This window comes from Mesoplodon mirus (genome assembly GCF_964341445.2).
Source record: "Mesoplodon mirus genome assembly, chromosome: 12".
Classification (NCBI taxonomy): Eukaryota; Metazoa; Chordata; class Mammalia; order Artiodactyla; family Ziphiidae; genus Mesoplodon; species Mesoplodon mirus.
The window spans coordinates 81380552-81393503 of NC_138988.1; the positions used below are offsets into that span (position 1 = coordinate 81380552).

Sequence of the window (12952 nt, forward strand, 5' to 3'; positions counted from 1 at the left end):
GGTTAGAGCAAGTACAGAGAGCCAGCACACAGCAGGGATATAAAAGCTGCACAGAAAGCTTGGGGAAGCTTACCAGAGAAAACCACCTTCATGCTGAGTTCGTGGAAGCTGAGCCTTATGGGCTGAAAAGCACAAAGAAGTTGAGTATGGCTGAGGCATAAAATGCAGGGAAGGGAGGGCAGAGCACTGAGAAATGATGCTAGAAGTACAAACAGGAGCAGGTCATGAAGTGCCCACAAGACATTACAAATGGCAGGCTTTCATCGGGAGGCACTGGGAAACCTTGACAGAGTTTCTACAAAGAAATGCATGGATGGCAAGACCAGATCCGATCTACAAAGCCTCAAAAAGTTTAAGAATGGCATCACAGCAAGGTGGCATGCTAAGAAGCTGTTGTGGTTATACAGGTGGGAGGCTGTGTCAATCTGGACTAGAGTAGCTGGGAAGGAGAGAAGTAGAAAAACTCAGGAGAGATTTTTTAGGAGATAAAATGGGCTGGACTTGGTAGGTGATTTTTGTGAGGAATAAGTAAGAAGATGAGTCAAGGATGACTCCCATCTCTGGTTAGGTAACTGAATCATTTGTCTGAACACCCAGAGATTCTGAACACCGAGGGAGGAATAGGTCCAAGGAATAAAGACCATAAGTTCAGTTTTGACAAGTTGAGTTTGAGATGGCTATTGAATACTCTAATGGAAATACTGAAAGCATAGCTTTCAGTAGCTTTCAGTGGAAATCTAATACAAGCCATAAATGCAGGCCACAGATAGAATCTTAAATTTTATTGTAGCCATATTGAAAAAATTTAAAAGAAACAGGTGAAATTAATTTTAATAATATATTTAACCCAATATATTCAAAACTTATCATTTCAACGTAAGCAATATAAACAAATTGTTGAGCTCTCTTACATTCTTTTTTTTTCATACGAAGTCTTAGAAATAAGGTGTATAGTTTAAACTTATGGCACATCTCCATTTGGGCGAGCCACATTTCATATGCTCAGTAGCCACCTGTGGCGAATGACTTCAATACTGGGCAGGGCAGATTCTAAGGGCAGTTGGATAAATGGATCTGGAATTCAATAAAGCAATGTAGACTGGAGGAAAAAAATCTAGAATCAACAGTGACTGTTAACTGAGGCTGTGGAATAATCCAGATCACTTGGGAAGAGCATGACGTGAGAGGAAAGCTTCTCACAGAATCCTAAGGAACACTAGCATTTAAGGGGCAGGGAGAAGAACTTACAAAGGAGGTCTAGAAGGAGCACACAGAAATCCACTGGTGAGATGATCCTTGTTCCAGGTAATTTATCTCTATACATAAGAAATGTGGGATCAGTAAATCCAGGAACTATGTGAGGCATGTTGCCATTATGAGGACTCTATAGGAAACGTTCCTGACATTTTTCTGAAATGAGGTCCTGACTTACACTGACAGGGCTAATGCTTTCCAGTCTTATCAGGAAGGATGGGGTTGGGAGAATGAGATTGGAAGCCAGGAAAGGAACGCTATGCTGAGCACCTATGGCCCCTAAAGAAAGCACGTTTTTAGAACTGGCAAGTGAGAGAGAACTCACCCAAACCAAGCGTGTCATCATTTTAACAAAACAGAAACTAGACTCTGCCTTGTAGAGGGTGGGAATCTTTCCTTCACCTAAATATTAAACATTATTACCAGGAAGGTACAAAACCGGAAATGCCACAATGTAAGCACCCATCACTCTTGGAAAAGGTAGTGAGGGGAGGTCACCAATGTCAAACAAGGAACTTATAGTGAACATGAACCAGAAGGGGCCTCCAAGGAAGAGGTCACACTCCAAGCACTCGGTTGCTGGTTAGGGGGCAGAGGTGTCCCATTAAACAGCTGTGCAGCCCTCACGCCTTGCCCTCTGGGGACCTGGGCTGAGGGAGGCAGGAGGAGGCTAAGAGTTGAAAGGGAAGAGGGCAGGGTCCTTGTGCCACATCAGATCTCCATCAACATGCAACCCCAAAAGATGGGGACCGTGAGAGCTTTGTAAATCAACTCTTAGGGTGCGTGCTCCAAGGCAAATAGCACAACAAATTAATCCTTTCTCCATGAAATGCAGCAAAGTTTTTATCTACGCAGAATTCAAATTGCTCATTAGCTCTGACATGTTCCTAATGAGGTTATAATGCTCTGGGACAGAGATCAAGTCACTGAACACAAATAGCTGAGGATAGAATCCTGGAAAGCTCAAGTTAGAAAGACCTTAGGGTAGTGCTTCTAAAACTTGAATATAAATCCCCTGTGGGTCCTGACTCAGAACGTCTGCAGTGAGTCTGAGATTCCCAAGTCTAATCCTAGGTCACACTGATGCACTCTGACTAACAAGGCCTTCAAGATCATCTAACCCAACCACCTTACCCTAGAGATGAGGACATGAAGGCTAAGAGACTCATAATTGGGGGTGTGCTAAGACTCCCCTGGGGTAAATTTGGGGTCATTGAGCACTTGTCTGCAGACCTGTGAATCAACCTGAAAATGTTTAAATAGAAGCCTAGGGAGTAGGGTGACCAACCATCCTGGTTTTCTCAAGACTGAAGGGGTTTCTGGGACATGAGGTTTTCTATTTTAAAACCAAGAAAATGACAAACAAACCAAGGCAAGTTTTTCACCCTAGTAGGAGTCTTTTAAATCTACTTAGAATACAGTATCAGGATTATTATCTTTTTGACCTTGTCAGTCTCTGAGTGCTGGGATCATGACCTGCTGCCTAGGTAAGCACCTAATTATCCTGTCCTAAAGATCTCCAAGAGCAGATGTTCAGAAGGATTACACCTGCAGAGCCTTCTAATGCCACTAAATGCCTCTCTAAGACACAGTCTCCCAGTAGGTCCCCAAGTAAGGCATAAAAAAGGAACATCAACAACACAGAGAAATCAATATCATGCAAGCACAGAATGTTCTTTTTAACTACATAAATCTTTTAATTTTCCTCATTTGGAAAAAACGCATATAAGAAATAAATCGCTAACTTTAATAAAGCTCAAAATGCTCATTAAAAACATCTTTGTTAAAATCACCAAAATGATAAAAATCAGGATGCATTCCTAAGAATGGAAAGAAAAGGCATGCTCTGCATAATCAAAATGAGTAGAAATGAAAATATATCCCTCCACATTGTTATTTTACTCACTGGAATTGGGTCCATTAACATTAGATAGAATAATAAACAGTTTGGAAAGCAAAAGTGGAGCATTTTCAGATGATCCAATGCTAGCAGGATATTATATTACTAAGGTGTCTAAAACAGAACGTCAAGATACTAATGCCATATGTGTTCAGAATGAAGACTTAGTGCGATCCTGACCATATAGGCTCACTCTCTGGAGTTTACCTGTTTAAATAAGATGCCAGCACAATCTGGCTGAAGAACTTGACTTAATATTCATGCAGTTAGGACACAAAACAAAAGGAAAGAAGTGTGGCTAAATGTACATAATGCATTTGAAATAGGTAAAAGGTAGAACCCTAGACACTCAGCAATCTTTACCTGGAAATTAAAGAGGGCAGAAGCAATCCTATTATGCATTATAAACAGCCCAGCTGCTGACTTAATGGTAGTTTGAGTAGCATGACCAAGGAGTCCTTGCTCCAATATTCATAGGAAATGTATTGTACAAATCCAATAGTTCATGAAATTAACAAGGAAAATGAACTGGGGTGAAGCAACTTTGCAAGTAATAGGGAGGCATCAGCAATTGCTTCCCTGGAGCATACTGAACACTTAAAAAGAGCTCAGGGGGAGTAGGTGTACATAAATGAGAATGGACATTACTGAAATTTTTAATAATCCTCTTAATTTAAATATATTTCAAATTCTCTGTTGGTTGCAAGTCTTTTCAAGAGGAAGCTATTAGCTCAAAATGCCAATAAGAGGTCAAGGGCTATGAGATCTGGTTCATTGTTATTGAAAGTTAACTGCCATTTGAATCAGTCTAAAACTACCTTAACTTATGAGCTGACAGCTGTCAAAATTATCCCCACGTCACTTTTGTAGAACTAAATACTTCCAAAAGATTCCGGAAAACAATTTCGCTTCTACAAATATCAACACCATGGATGATATATGCATGTGCGTTGACAAGCCAAAATGTAGAGTTAATTCAACTTACAAACCAATAGACATACGATGAAAGAGAACATTTTCCTCACAGACACTTCCATGGACAAGCTGACTGAAGCTGGCCTTGACCAAACAAGAAGCTGGAAGGGTTTCCATAGAAGCAAGAACGTGACTTCTATTTTTCCCAGACAGAGACCCATCCAAGTCTTCCAAAATTGCTGCATGAGGAAATGGAAATGCTACCAAGTTTGGAGAGTTTGTAAACTTCAACTGGTTGGTCTTGACAGTAAATCCACCTATAAATTGGAAGAAAGACTGTGATGCAATGACACCAAAGAATATGATCACAAATGGCAACTGAAGTCACTGGGATATTTTCAGTATTTTAAATTGCATATTTATACAGTTTTACAATCCACTCATTTATTCAAGAAAAAAAAAATCCTAGGTGTTGACTATATGCCAGGCTCTGTGCTATATACTGGAGAGAGAGGGAAACAAGAAGAGTAGTGGCATTGCCCTCATGCAGCCTGTATTCTAGGGCAATGATTCTCAACCAGGGGTGGTTTGCCCTCCAGGGGACATTTGGCACCATTTGCAATCATTTTTGGCTGTCACAACTGGGTGGATGGCAGTGGTACGAGCATCTGGTGGGTAGAGGCAAGGATGAGGCTAAACATTCTATAATGCACAGGACAGTCCCCACAACAAAAAGTTATCCAGGGACTTCCCTGGTGGTCCAGTGGTTAAGACTCCGTGCTTCCACTGCAAGGGGTGCAGGTTCCATCCCTGGTCCGGGAACTAAGACCCCCCTTCTGCTCTGTGCAGCCAAAAAAAAAAGGTATCCAACCCCAAATGCCATAGTGCCAAGGGTGAGGAATTGTGGTCTAGTGGGAAATGATGACACAGAACATTAATTGACTAATTACTAAGTGCTGTGGGTTAGTCTCTCCATCTTTCTGCTCTAGTTCTTCTACGGCAAACCTAACCCCACTTTTTATGAGATTTATACTTTAAACATTTACCCTCAAACGCAATATTCAATCAATCACATGGGTAAATAGTAATAGTAACATATTTTTCAAATATTAGCTCTAGGGCTACACTTCTTAGCAGGCTTTCCCTCATACCACCTCCATGTGATTCATTGTCATTCTGCTGCCAGTCCAGTTGCCCAGGAAGAAATGATGGCAGTGGTCTTCTAATACTCACCTTCCTGTCATTAAAATTTAAAAATTCAGTACACATCTCTTAGTATATATGCTACCATATTACTGTATTATATACCTTGTAAAGTATACCAAAAAAGGAAAATTTTTAAATAAAATATTGATACAAAGAGAGGCCCTAATGCCTTCATTCTCATCCCAGTAGAGTCCATGTACTGAACTGTCACACATTCAAGATGCCACGATTCCACCTCTGGCAACTTCTGTAGTTCATCTAATACCACAAGCAGCTGTACAATTCAGTTATATTGGATTTCTTTGCAATTCCCCAATCATAACTTGCTCTTTGGAATTTTTTTGCATATGCTGTTTCTAATACGTAGAAACTTTTCTCTGCCTATTCCTCCTTGCAAACTTCACTTCACCTTTCTAAATCCTGCTCAAGGCACTCTATGATGAAATCTTACCTGACCCCTTTCCTTGCTCCCCTCACTGACCTTGCTCAATCTTCTAGTACTGGACTCACCACACTCTTACAATCACTGGCTTAGACATTTATTTTTGTGCCTAGATGGAGAGACGTTGGAAGACAAGAACTATGTGTTTTTCATCTCTGTACTGCCCAGTTCCTTAAACAGAACCTGGACTAGACAATTTTTAAACAAATGAAAGAGATGGCTCTGCCAAGACCATCCAGTGGGAAGAGATTAGAGCTCATAAGGAGCAGTGTGCTTTTTTTCAGTGTCTTATGAATGATATGAAACAGCAAAGCTATTAAATGACTGAGGAATTATGATTTGAAGTGATTGCTATAAGGCATTCTTTATTCTTATTATTATTTCTACAATCTTAAACTCAGATGCCACCCAAATAAAAACAATATTTGGCTCTGCCTATGGGGGGGACAGAAAAAAGCACAGTGGAAACTTGCTGATTATTCATTTAATTAAAAAAACAAACAATTATCTAAATTGGTGATTCAAACCACAAGAGCACATTTACTTGAATCACTTGATTTGTCTGTTTACAATGATCAAATCAACTAGATTGCTTTCTGCTTCTTTTCACCTTGGCCCATGAGTTCTCCAAGGTATTTCTCACTGCCTCTGAGATGTGGTTAACAAGTGGACAAGAATTCCTATGGTGCATACAACAAGTCTTGGGCTGTTGCAAACATAAAGTACCTGAAACTCTGGCTCTTTCAGGAAAGCTTGCATGTGTGTTAGTTTATATCCATATGTCTATCCATCCAGTGCCATTCATTGATTTAACCAATGAACCTACTGGGCATCAGGCTACTAGTTACTAATGATAAAACTCTGAGCAAAAGAGATGTGATCAGATATAGAGAACAAACTGGTGGCTAGGTTGGGGCAAGATGGGGGAGCAGCTCAAGAGGGACAAACTACTATGTATAAAATAAATAAGCTACAAGGATATATTGTAGAGCCCAGGGAATATAGCCAATATTTCATAATAACTTTAAATGGAGTATAACCCATAAAACTATTGAATCACTATGTTGTACACCTGAAACTAACTGTAAATCAACTATACTTCAATAAAAGAGAGAGAGAAAGATGTGATTCCTGCCTTTATGAAGCTCAGAGTCCAGCAGAGACATGGCACCATAGTCATAGAGTGTGATAGGCACCATATAGGGAAAGACTGGGGAGCTGCAGGAGCCACACTGGGAGCACCTGGCCTCCTCTAGAACTTCTTTTAGGATATTTGAGCAGCAGTTTCAACTAATGCAATCCTATAACTAAAAGAAACAATGAATCACAATGGCTTTTGCCACTATTTATCACATTTATATGAGTACTTGCCTTATTCACTATCTATCTTATCTACTCAACTTACCCTGTCCTCGGGAACAGCCTGAACAGGTCCTGATGGCCACACAGTCAATGAGATCAAAATTCACAAAGGTTGTGTTAGACACTGTCAGTTCCCACCTTTTGGGAGTTTTGATCCCAGCTGACATACACAGGCTTCCCTGTGATTTAGAAGGGGGAAAAAAAGGGAAGAAAAATAAGGGGACTGGCCACATGAAATACAATTTTAATACATGAATAAAAACAAGTGAGTAAAAAGACAAACTACAGACTGAGAAAAATATTTGCAAATCAAATAAATGACAAAGGATCACAATGAAATATGCTACACACCTGTTAGATGGCTAAATGAAAAAATAGTGACCGTACCAAGTGCTGATGAGGAAAAGAAATAAATGAACCTCTCATACATTGCTGGTGGAAATGTTAAATGGTACAACCACTTTGGAAAATAGTTTGGCACTTTCTAACAAAATTAAACATACTCTTAACATTGACCTAACAACTCAACTACTAAGTGTTTACCTTAGAGAAATGAAAACTTATGTTCATACAAAACCCTTACACAAATGGTTAAAACAGTTTTCTTTGTAGTCAATCACCAAATCTGGAAACAACTCAAATGTCCTTCAACAAATGAGTAGGTAAACCTCAAAAGGTTACATATTATCTTATTCCATTTATATGACTGTTGAAAAGAAAAAAACTATAGTGACAGAGAATACATTAGTGACCTCCAAGGGGTTAAGACATGAGAAGAGGATGTGGTTACAGAAACGGAGTCAGAAGGAGGTTTCTTCAGGCTGATGCAACTGTTCTGTATCTTGATTGTGGTGTTGGTAGTTACAGAAATCTACACATATGTTAAAATTCATAGAATTGTACATCAAAAAATCCATTTTACTGTATGTTAATATAAAAATAAATAGTAAAAAGTCTAAAAAGAAACAAAAACTGCTTCCAGGATTTTCCACAAAATCTCTTCAACAGACTCCATCTAATCAAGCTGTTAGTGCTTCACTGTTCCACTGCTAAAGATAATTGTCTGTCTGAGGATCACCAGAAACTGTCAAGGGTCCCCAGCATGGAAAGCAGTGATAAAAAGAAACAAACAGAAGAAAAGAAACCCAGTGGAGACAAAGCCAGTACAGAAATCAGAAGAAAACTTAAAAACTATCATTAATAACATCAGAGAAATAAGAATATCATGTGCATGAAACAAGAAGAAGCCTAAAAAGGAATTTTTCAGAAAAGAAAAAAAGAACAAAAACAAGAGAGCAGTAATAATAAATTCAATAGAAAAAAATGAAATAACTTAGAAAGTAGGATAAAAAGGCAGTGGGGCAGTGGGAAATCAGAGAGAAAATTAAGAAGATTAGATAAGTAATTTTGAGAGCCAATATCCGAATAATAAGAATTTCAAGAAAAAGGAAAATATATAGGAGATAAGTATCAAAGAAATAAGTGAAGAAAACTTCCCAGAAGGAAAGGATATGATTTTCCACAGTGAAAAGTCCAGCCCAGAGCCTAATACAGTGGTTAGAAGAAAAAGCCACACAGCAAGGTACACCATATTGAAATTGCAAAATACCAGGGACAAGGGCGAGACCCTAAAAATCTCCAAAGAGGAAAAACTAATAGGTTACATATAAAAGACCTAGAATCAGAGTATCTAAAAACTCATTTCTTTTTGCAAAGTGATTCAGTATATATATATATGGTTTTTTAAATTATTTTCCATTATGGTTTATGACAGGATATTGAATATAGTTCTCTGTGCTATACAGTAAGACCTTGCTGTTTATCCATCCTATATATATATAATGGTTTGCACAGAGTATCTAAAAACTCTTTAACCTCAAGACTAGAAGCTAGTAGACAATGAGGAATTGCCTTCAAAATGTCAAGGCAAAATGAACTCCAACCTAGTAGTCTATAGCCACAACCTTCCAAGAAGGGGGTCTCCATTTGTAGGTCAAAATCTTTAACTTCCATAGACCCCCAGTTAGTTAAGAAAGTTACTGCAGGCTAATAAAATGAGAATTAAATCAGAAAGGAGGGAGACAGGGGAATCAGGAACAAGAGTTCCAATACTGCAGAGACATGAAGAAAATCTCCAGAATGTTGGTCAAGAGAAATTCCAAGACCTAGCTAGGAAACCCTTTTCTCACACTGCTGGTACAAGTTTAAATACTTGTAATTGTTGTTTGTCGTTTGGCATCAGCCACTAAAGCTGAAGGGATATACTCTGAGCCAGCGATTTTACAATCTGGCACATGTTCAACAGAAATGCATGCTCGTGAACACCAAGAGACATACAGAAGATTGTTCATAACATCTTTCTCTGTAATAACCTAAAACTGGAAACAAGCAAATGTGCATCAACAGCAACATAGCTTTAAAAAATTGTGATAGAGTCCATAAAATGGAATACTACGTAACAATGGGAAGAATAAATGATTGCAACATATAAAAACATGGGTGAATCTCACAGACATAATGTTATGCCAAAGAAGCCAGGCACAGAAGAGTTACACGATTTATGATTCCATTTATATAAAGTTCAAAAACAGATTTGAAAGTAACCTATGTCTGAGAAGTCTGAATAATGGTTCTCCTTTGGCTTGGGGGCTGGGGGTTAACTGGGAGGGGGCATGAAGAGGTTTCAGAGGAATTGGTGATGTGTTATTTCTAGATCTGGGTGGTATGCACGTGGTTTTTGCTTTATAAAAATTCATTGAGCTCTTCACTTGTGAGTTGTGCACTTTTCCCCATAAACATTATATTTCCATGAAACAATTTGTTTTAAAAGATGGGACAATACTAGAGAAAAGTAACGTATAAGACGGGAGGGTGAAGAAAGAAGTTAGAGAAGTTTAAGGTCCTTGCATGGCTCATGTAATTAAGTGTGGATGTAATTAAGACTTTGTGAAGACGAGCAGGTGTGTCACAAGTTTAAGTCCAACGTGAACAATCATAACAGAATGAATAACGTTCGAATGAGTAAATATAAAAAAGATATTATTCAATGCAGGACAAATCAAGTTCCGAAAGTAGAAAAAAAGAAACATAGAAAACGGGTTGCAAACTGAAAGCACGAAATAAGATGGTGGAAATAAATGCAAATATGTGGGAGACATCAGCATGTGGATGGTAACTGAAACCACTAGAGAAAATGAGATTTCTCCCAGGGAGAGCAAGTATATGGAGAGAAGAAGGGGCCCTACGATAGAATTTAGACAAACAAAAAGATGAAAGGTCTAAACTGGGGAAGAGAAATCCACAAGTGAAGATGAGGAGTAACCCTGAGACAAATAGGAGAAAGAATGAAGCATCCCCAACAGCATCTGTCTGAATAAGACATTTTTTTTAAGTAGTATCATCTGCTTGAATTAATTACAATAACAACAAAAAAGCAACCATCCTACAGTTACTTCCAAACGTAGGATGACCATAATTTACATCCACATCAGGACATCTTGAAGAGTGTGAAAAGGGGTGCTAATTAGATGGAAGGCTAGGACCACACAACAAACAAAACCACACAACCAAACTAGCATGTATAGTGATGGTTAGCACACCTCTTTCTCTTGCATAATAAAGCCATCCTCATTGAAAATTATTCTACCCACCTCAGTAACAAGGTAATGTTGGGTATGAGGCATACACAAATATGCCTAAAGGAAAAAAAAATCAATTTTTTCTTCCAGAGAAAACTTAGTTTTCTTCCAGAAACTAGTGTTTGTTTTAGAATAAGACTCACTGATAGCAGAAACTAACACAACATTGTAAAGCAATTATACTCCAATAAAGATGTTAAAAAAAATTTTTTTTAATAAAAATAAATTTTAAAAGACTCACTGATAATTGTGTGTCACCAATTATACGTAGGTGGAAGGTCTAAGAATAGTTAAGCCAAATTTTCTGAAAATTTTAATTCCTAAAGAAATGGCAGGTTTGAAAGAAAGAGGCTAAAATCAGATTTCCACAACCACAGAGAGGTTTGGCATCCTCCTTTAAAAAAAAAAAAAAATTAACGCAGTTTTATACAGCAATAAAGTGGTTCCCAAATAAATCTGAACAATGTTGTGTTAACTAAAGATTCATAGATATTTTTCTTGTTTGTTTTTTGAACTCTAGAACTTTGCCAAGACTTTAAAGTGTTAATATGCAATGGAATTGCAGGGGATGGGAGGGATGGTAAACAGCATATCCTGTATGTAATTAACCTAAGAATCTTTCTTTTCTCAGAGCCTCTCTTGGGACCAGCCTTCAATGAAAAACACTTCAGAGAATACTGGAGTAGGCACTAATAAATGCTTATTGCCAAAGCCATTTTCCATATGTAATTAAACGAGTATTAGACCAGGCGTGGGAAGATATCCAGGTGGTCCTAGCTCCACAATACTGGGCATGATTTTGGGCAATCATTTGACTTCCCAAAGCCTCCATTTCTTTATCTGTAAATTCAGGAGTTCTAACTAGACCAACTCTTAGGTAATATTTACCTCTAAAGTTGCATGGTTTTATGATTTGGATGCCTAACCAAGATCTAGACCTTTCCTAGAACAAGCTGTTTAACATTTTCCATCCAGGGACTTTGGTTCTGCACTTACTTGTTAGGAGACTCAGAAGCCCTCAGTTGCATTACCTTGCTGGTGAATCACACCCCGGGGTGAGATTATTTTTTGTTATCTCATGATAAGCACCCTTTTGTCATAATCTATCTCTTAACTTATGTCACTCTCCCATTAATTATGATGTCTATTTAGCATCAGTTAGGATGTTGTGACATTAATTTGCCAGGACAGTTATTTACTCAGCTTGATGGGCATTTTGTTTTTAGCATCTGCTCTATGGTTATTTCGGAGAAATTTAAGGGCCTGGGTCAACCAGTATTACAGAATCTAAATCTGGGTCCCATGCTCTCTTGAAAACTATGCAACCTGAAAAGAAGAATAATCTCTCAAGGTGGTAATCCTTTCAGAGAAAAGGAAAAACTGGCAGGTATTTCCCTCCTTAAAAGAATGGTTCAGAAGAGAAGTAATGAAGGAAGTTGGAGAATTAAATATAGGAAAATGTAGCTTAGTAAGAAAATGATTTTTTTACTCTTAATGTTTGTATCTATAGCTATGAAATAGTCAAGGGAAGTACGAAAGTCAATAATTATCATTTAAATATCAGTTGATCAAAGCATTCAGGAACAAACTAAAGAGAATGCTCTTTCCTTGGTCCCCAGAAGTACTCTAGGTCCCTTCCATCTATGATTATTCTGACAATGTGACACTAATATTCATGTAACTCCTTCAAGAAAAAGAACTTGGGGGACCCATTATAGGTCTGAAGCTAATGGCAGCCATGGACTTCCCTTGAGAACTAGTACTTCTTATCCAGGAAGTCCTCTAAGGCTCACCTACATTCTGGGCCCCTGGCCATGCAGTGGCAGGGAAGTCATCTATAGGTTGATGTTTATCATGTAGAAACGCACACTGAGGCAAGTATTAGGGAATCACATAAGAAACCCTAGTATATTAAGCAAACAATATAAATTATATCACCTCTTTTTCTGGGGCAGGGACCCTAAATAGAGTAAGAACCCTACGAACAAAATGTTGATGTCAAAACTCGGCAAACCACAGATGCACAAAGACGATATGGAATCACCTCATAATCCTTGTGAAGTTAGAGTAAATGACCCTAAAATTATTAGGCTTATTATTGAATTGTATGGACAATAATGCTAAATCGCAAACAAATAAGAGTTCTGCGAACCACTCAGGGTTTTTGTGATGTACGTGGACACATAACATGGAAATTTTGTGTATATTTGAATTTTATGATAAACATCACCACTG

The 12952-nt window shown here is 38.2% G+C and overlaps 1 protein-coding gene across 1 annotated transcript in view; it reads right to left on the minus strand.

Moving 5' to 3' along the window:
- Positions 1-12952, minus strand: part of PKHD1 (PKHD1 ciliary IPT domain containing fibrocystin/polyductin) — a gene marked incomplete at its 3' end in the record, with an annotated part of 433165 nt that overhangs the window by 217534 nt on the left and 202679 nt on the right. Inside the window, exons 47-48 of the mRNA XM_082637162.1 lie at positions 7123-7258; positions 4140-4386 (exon numbers count right to left, since the gene is read on the minus strand). Coding sequence (XP_082493288.1) covers positions 4140-4386; positions 7123-7258 — 383 coding nt within the window. The remainder of the gene's footprint in view (positions 1-4139; positions 4387-7122; positions 7259-12952) is intronic.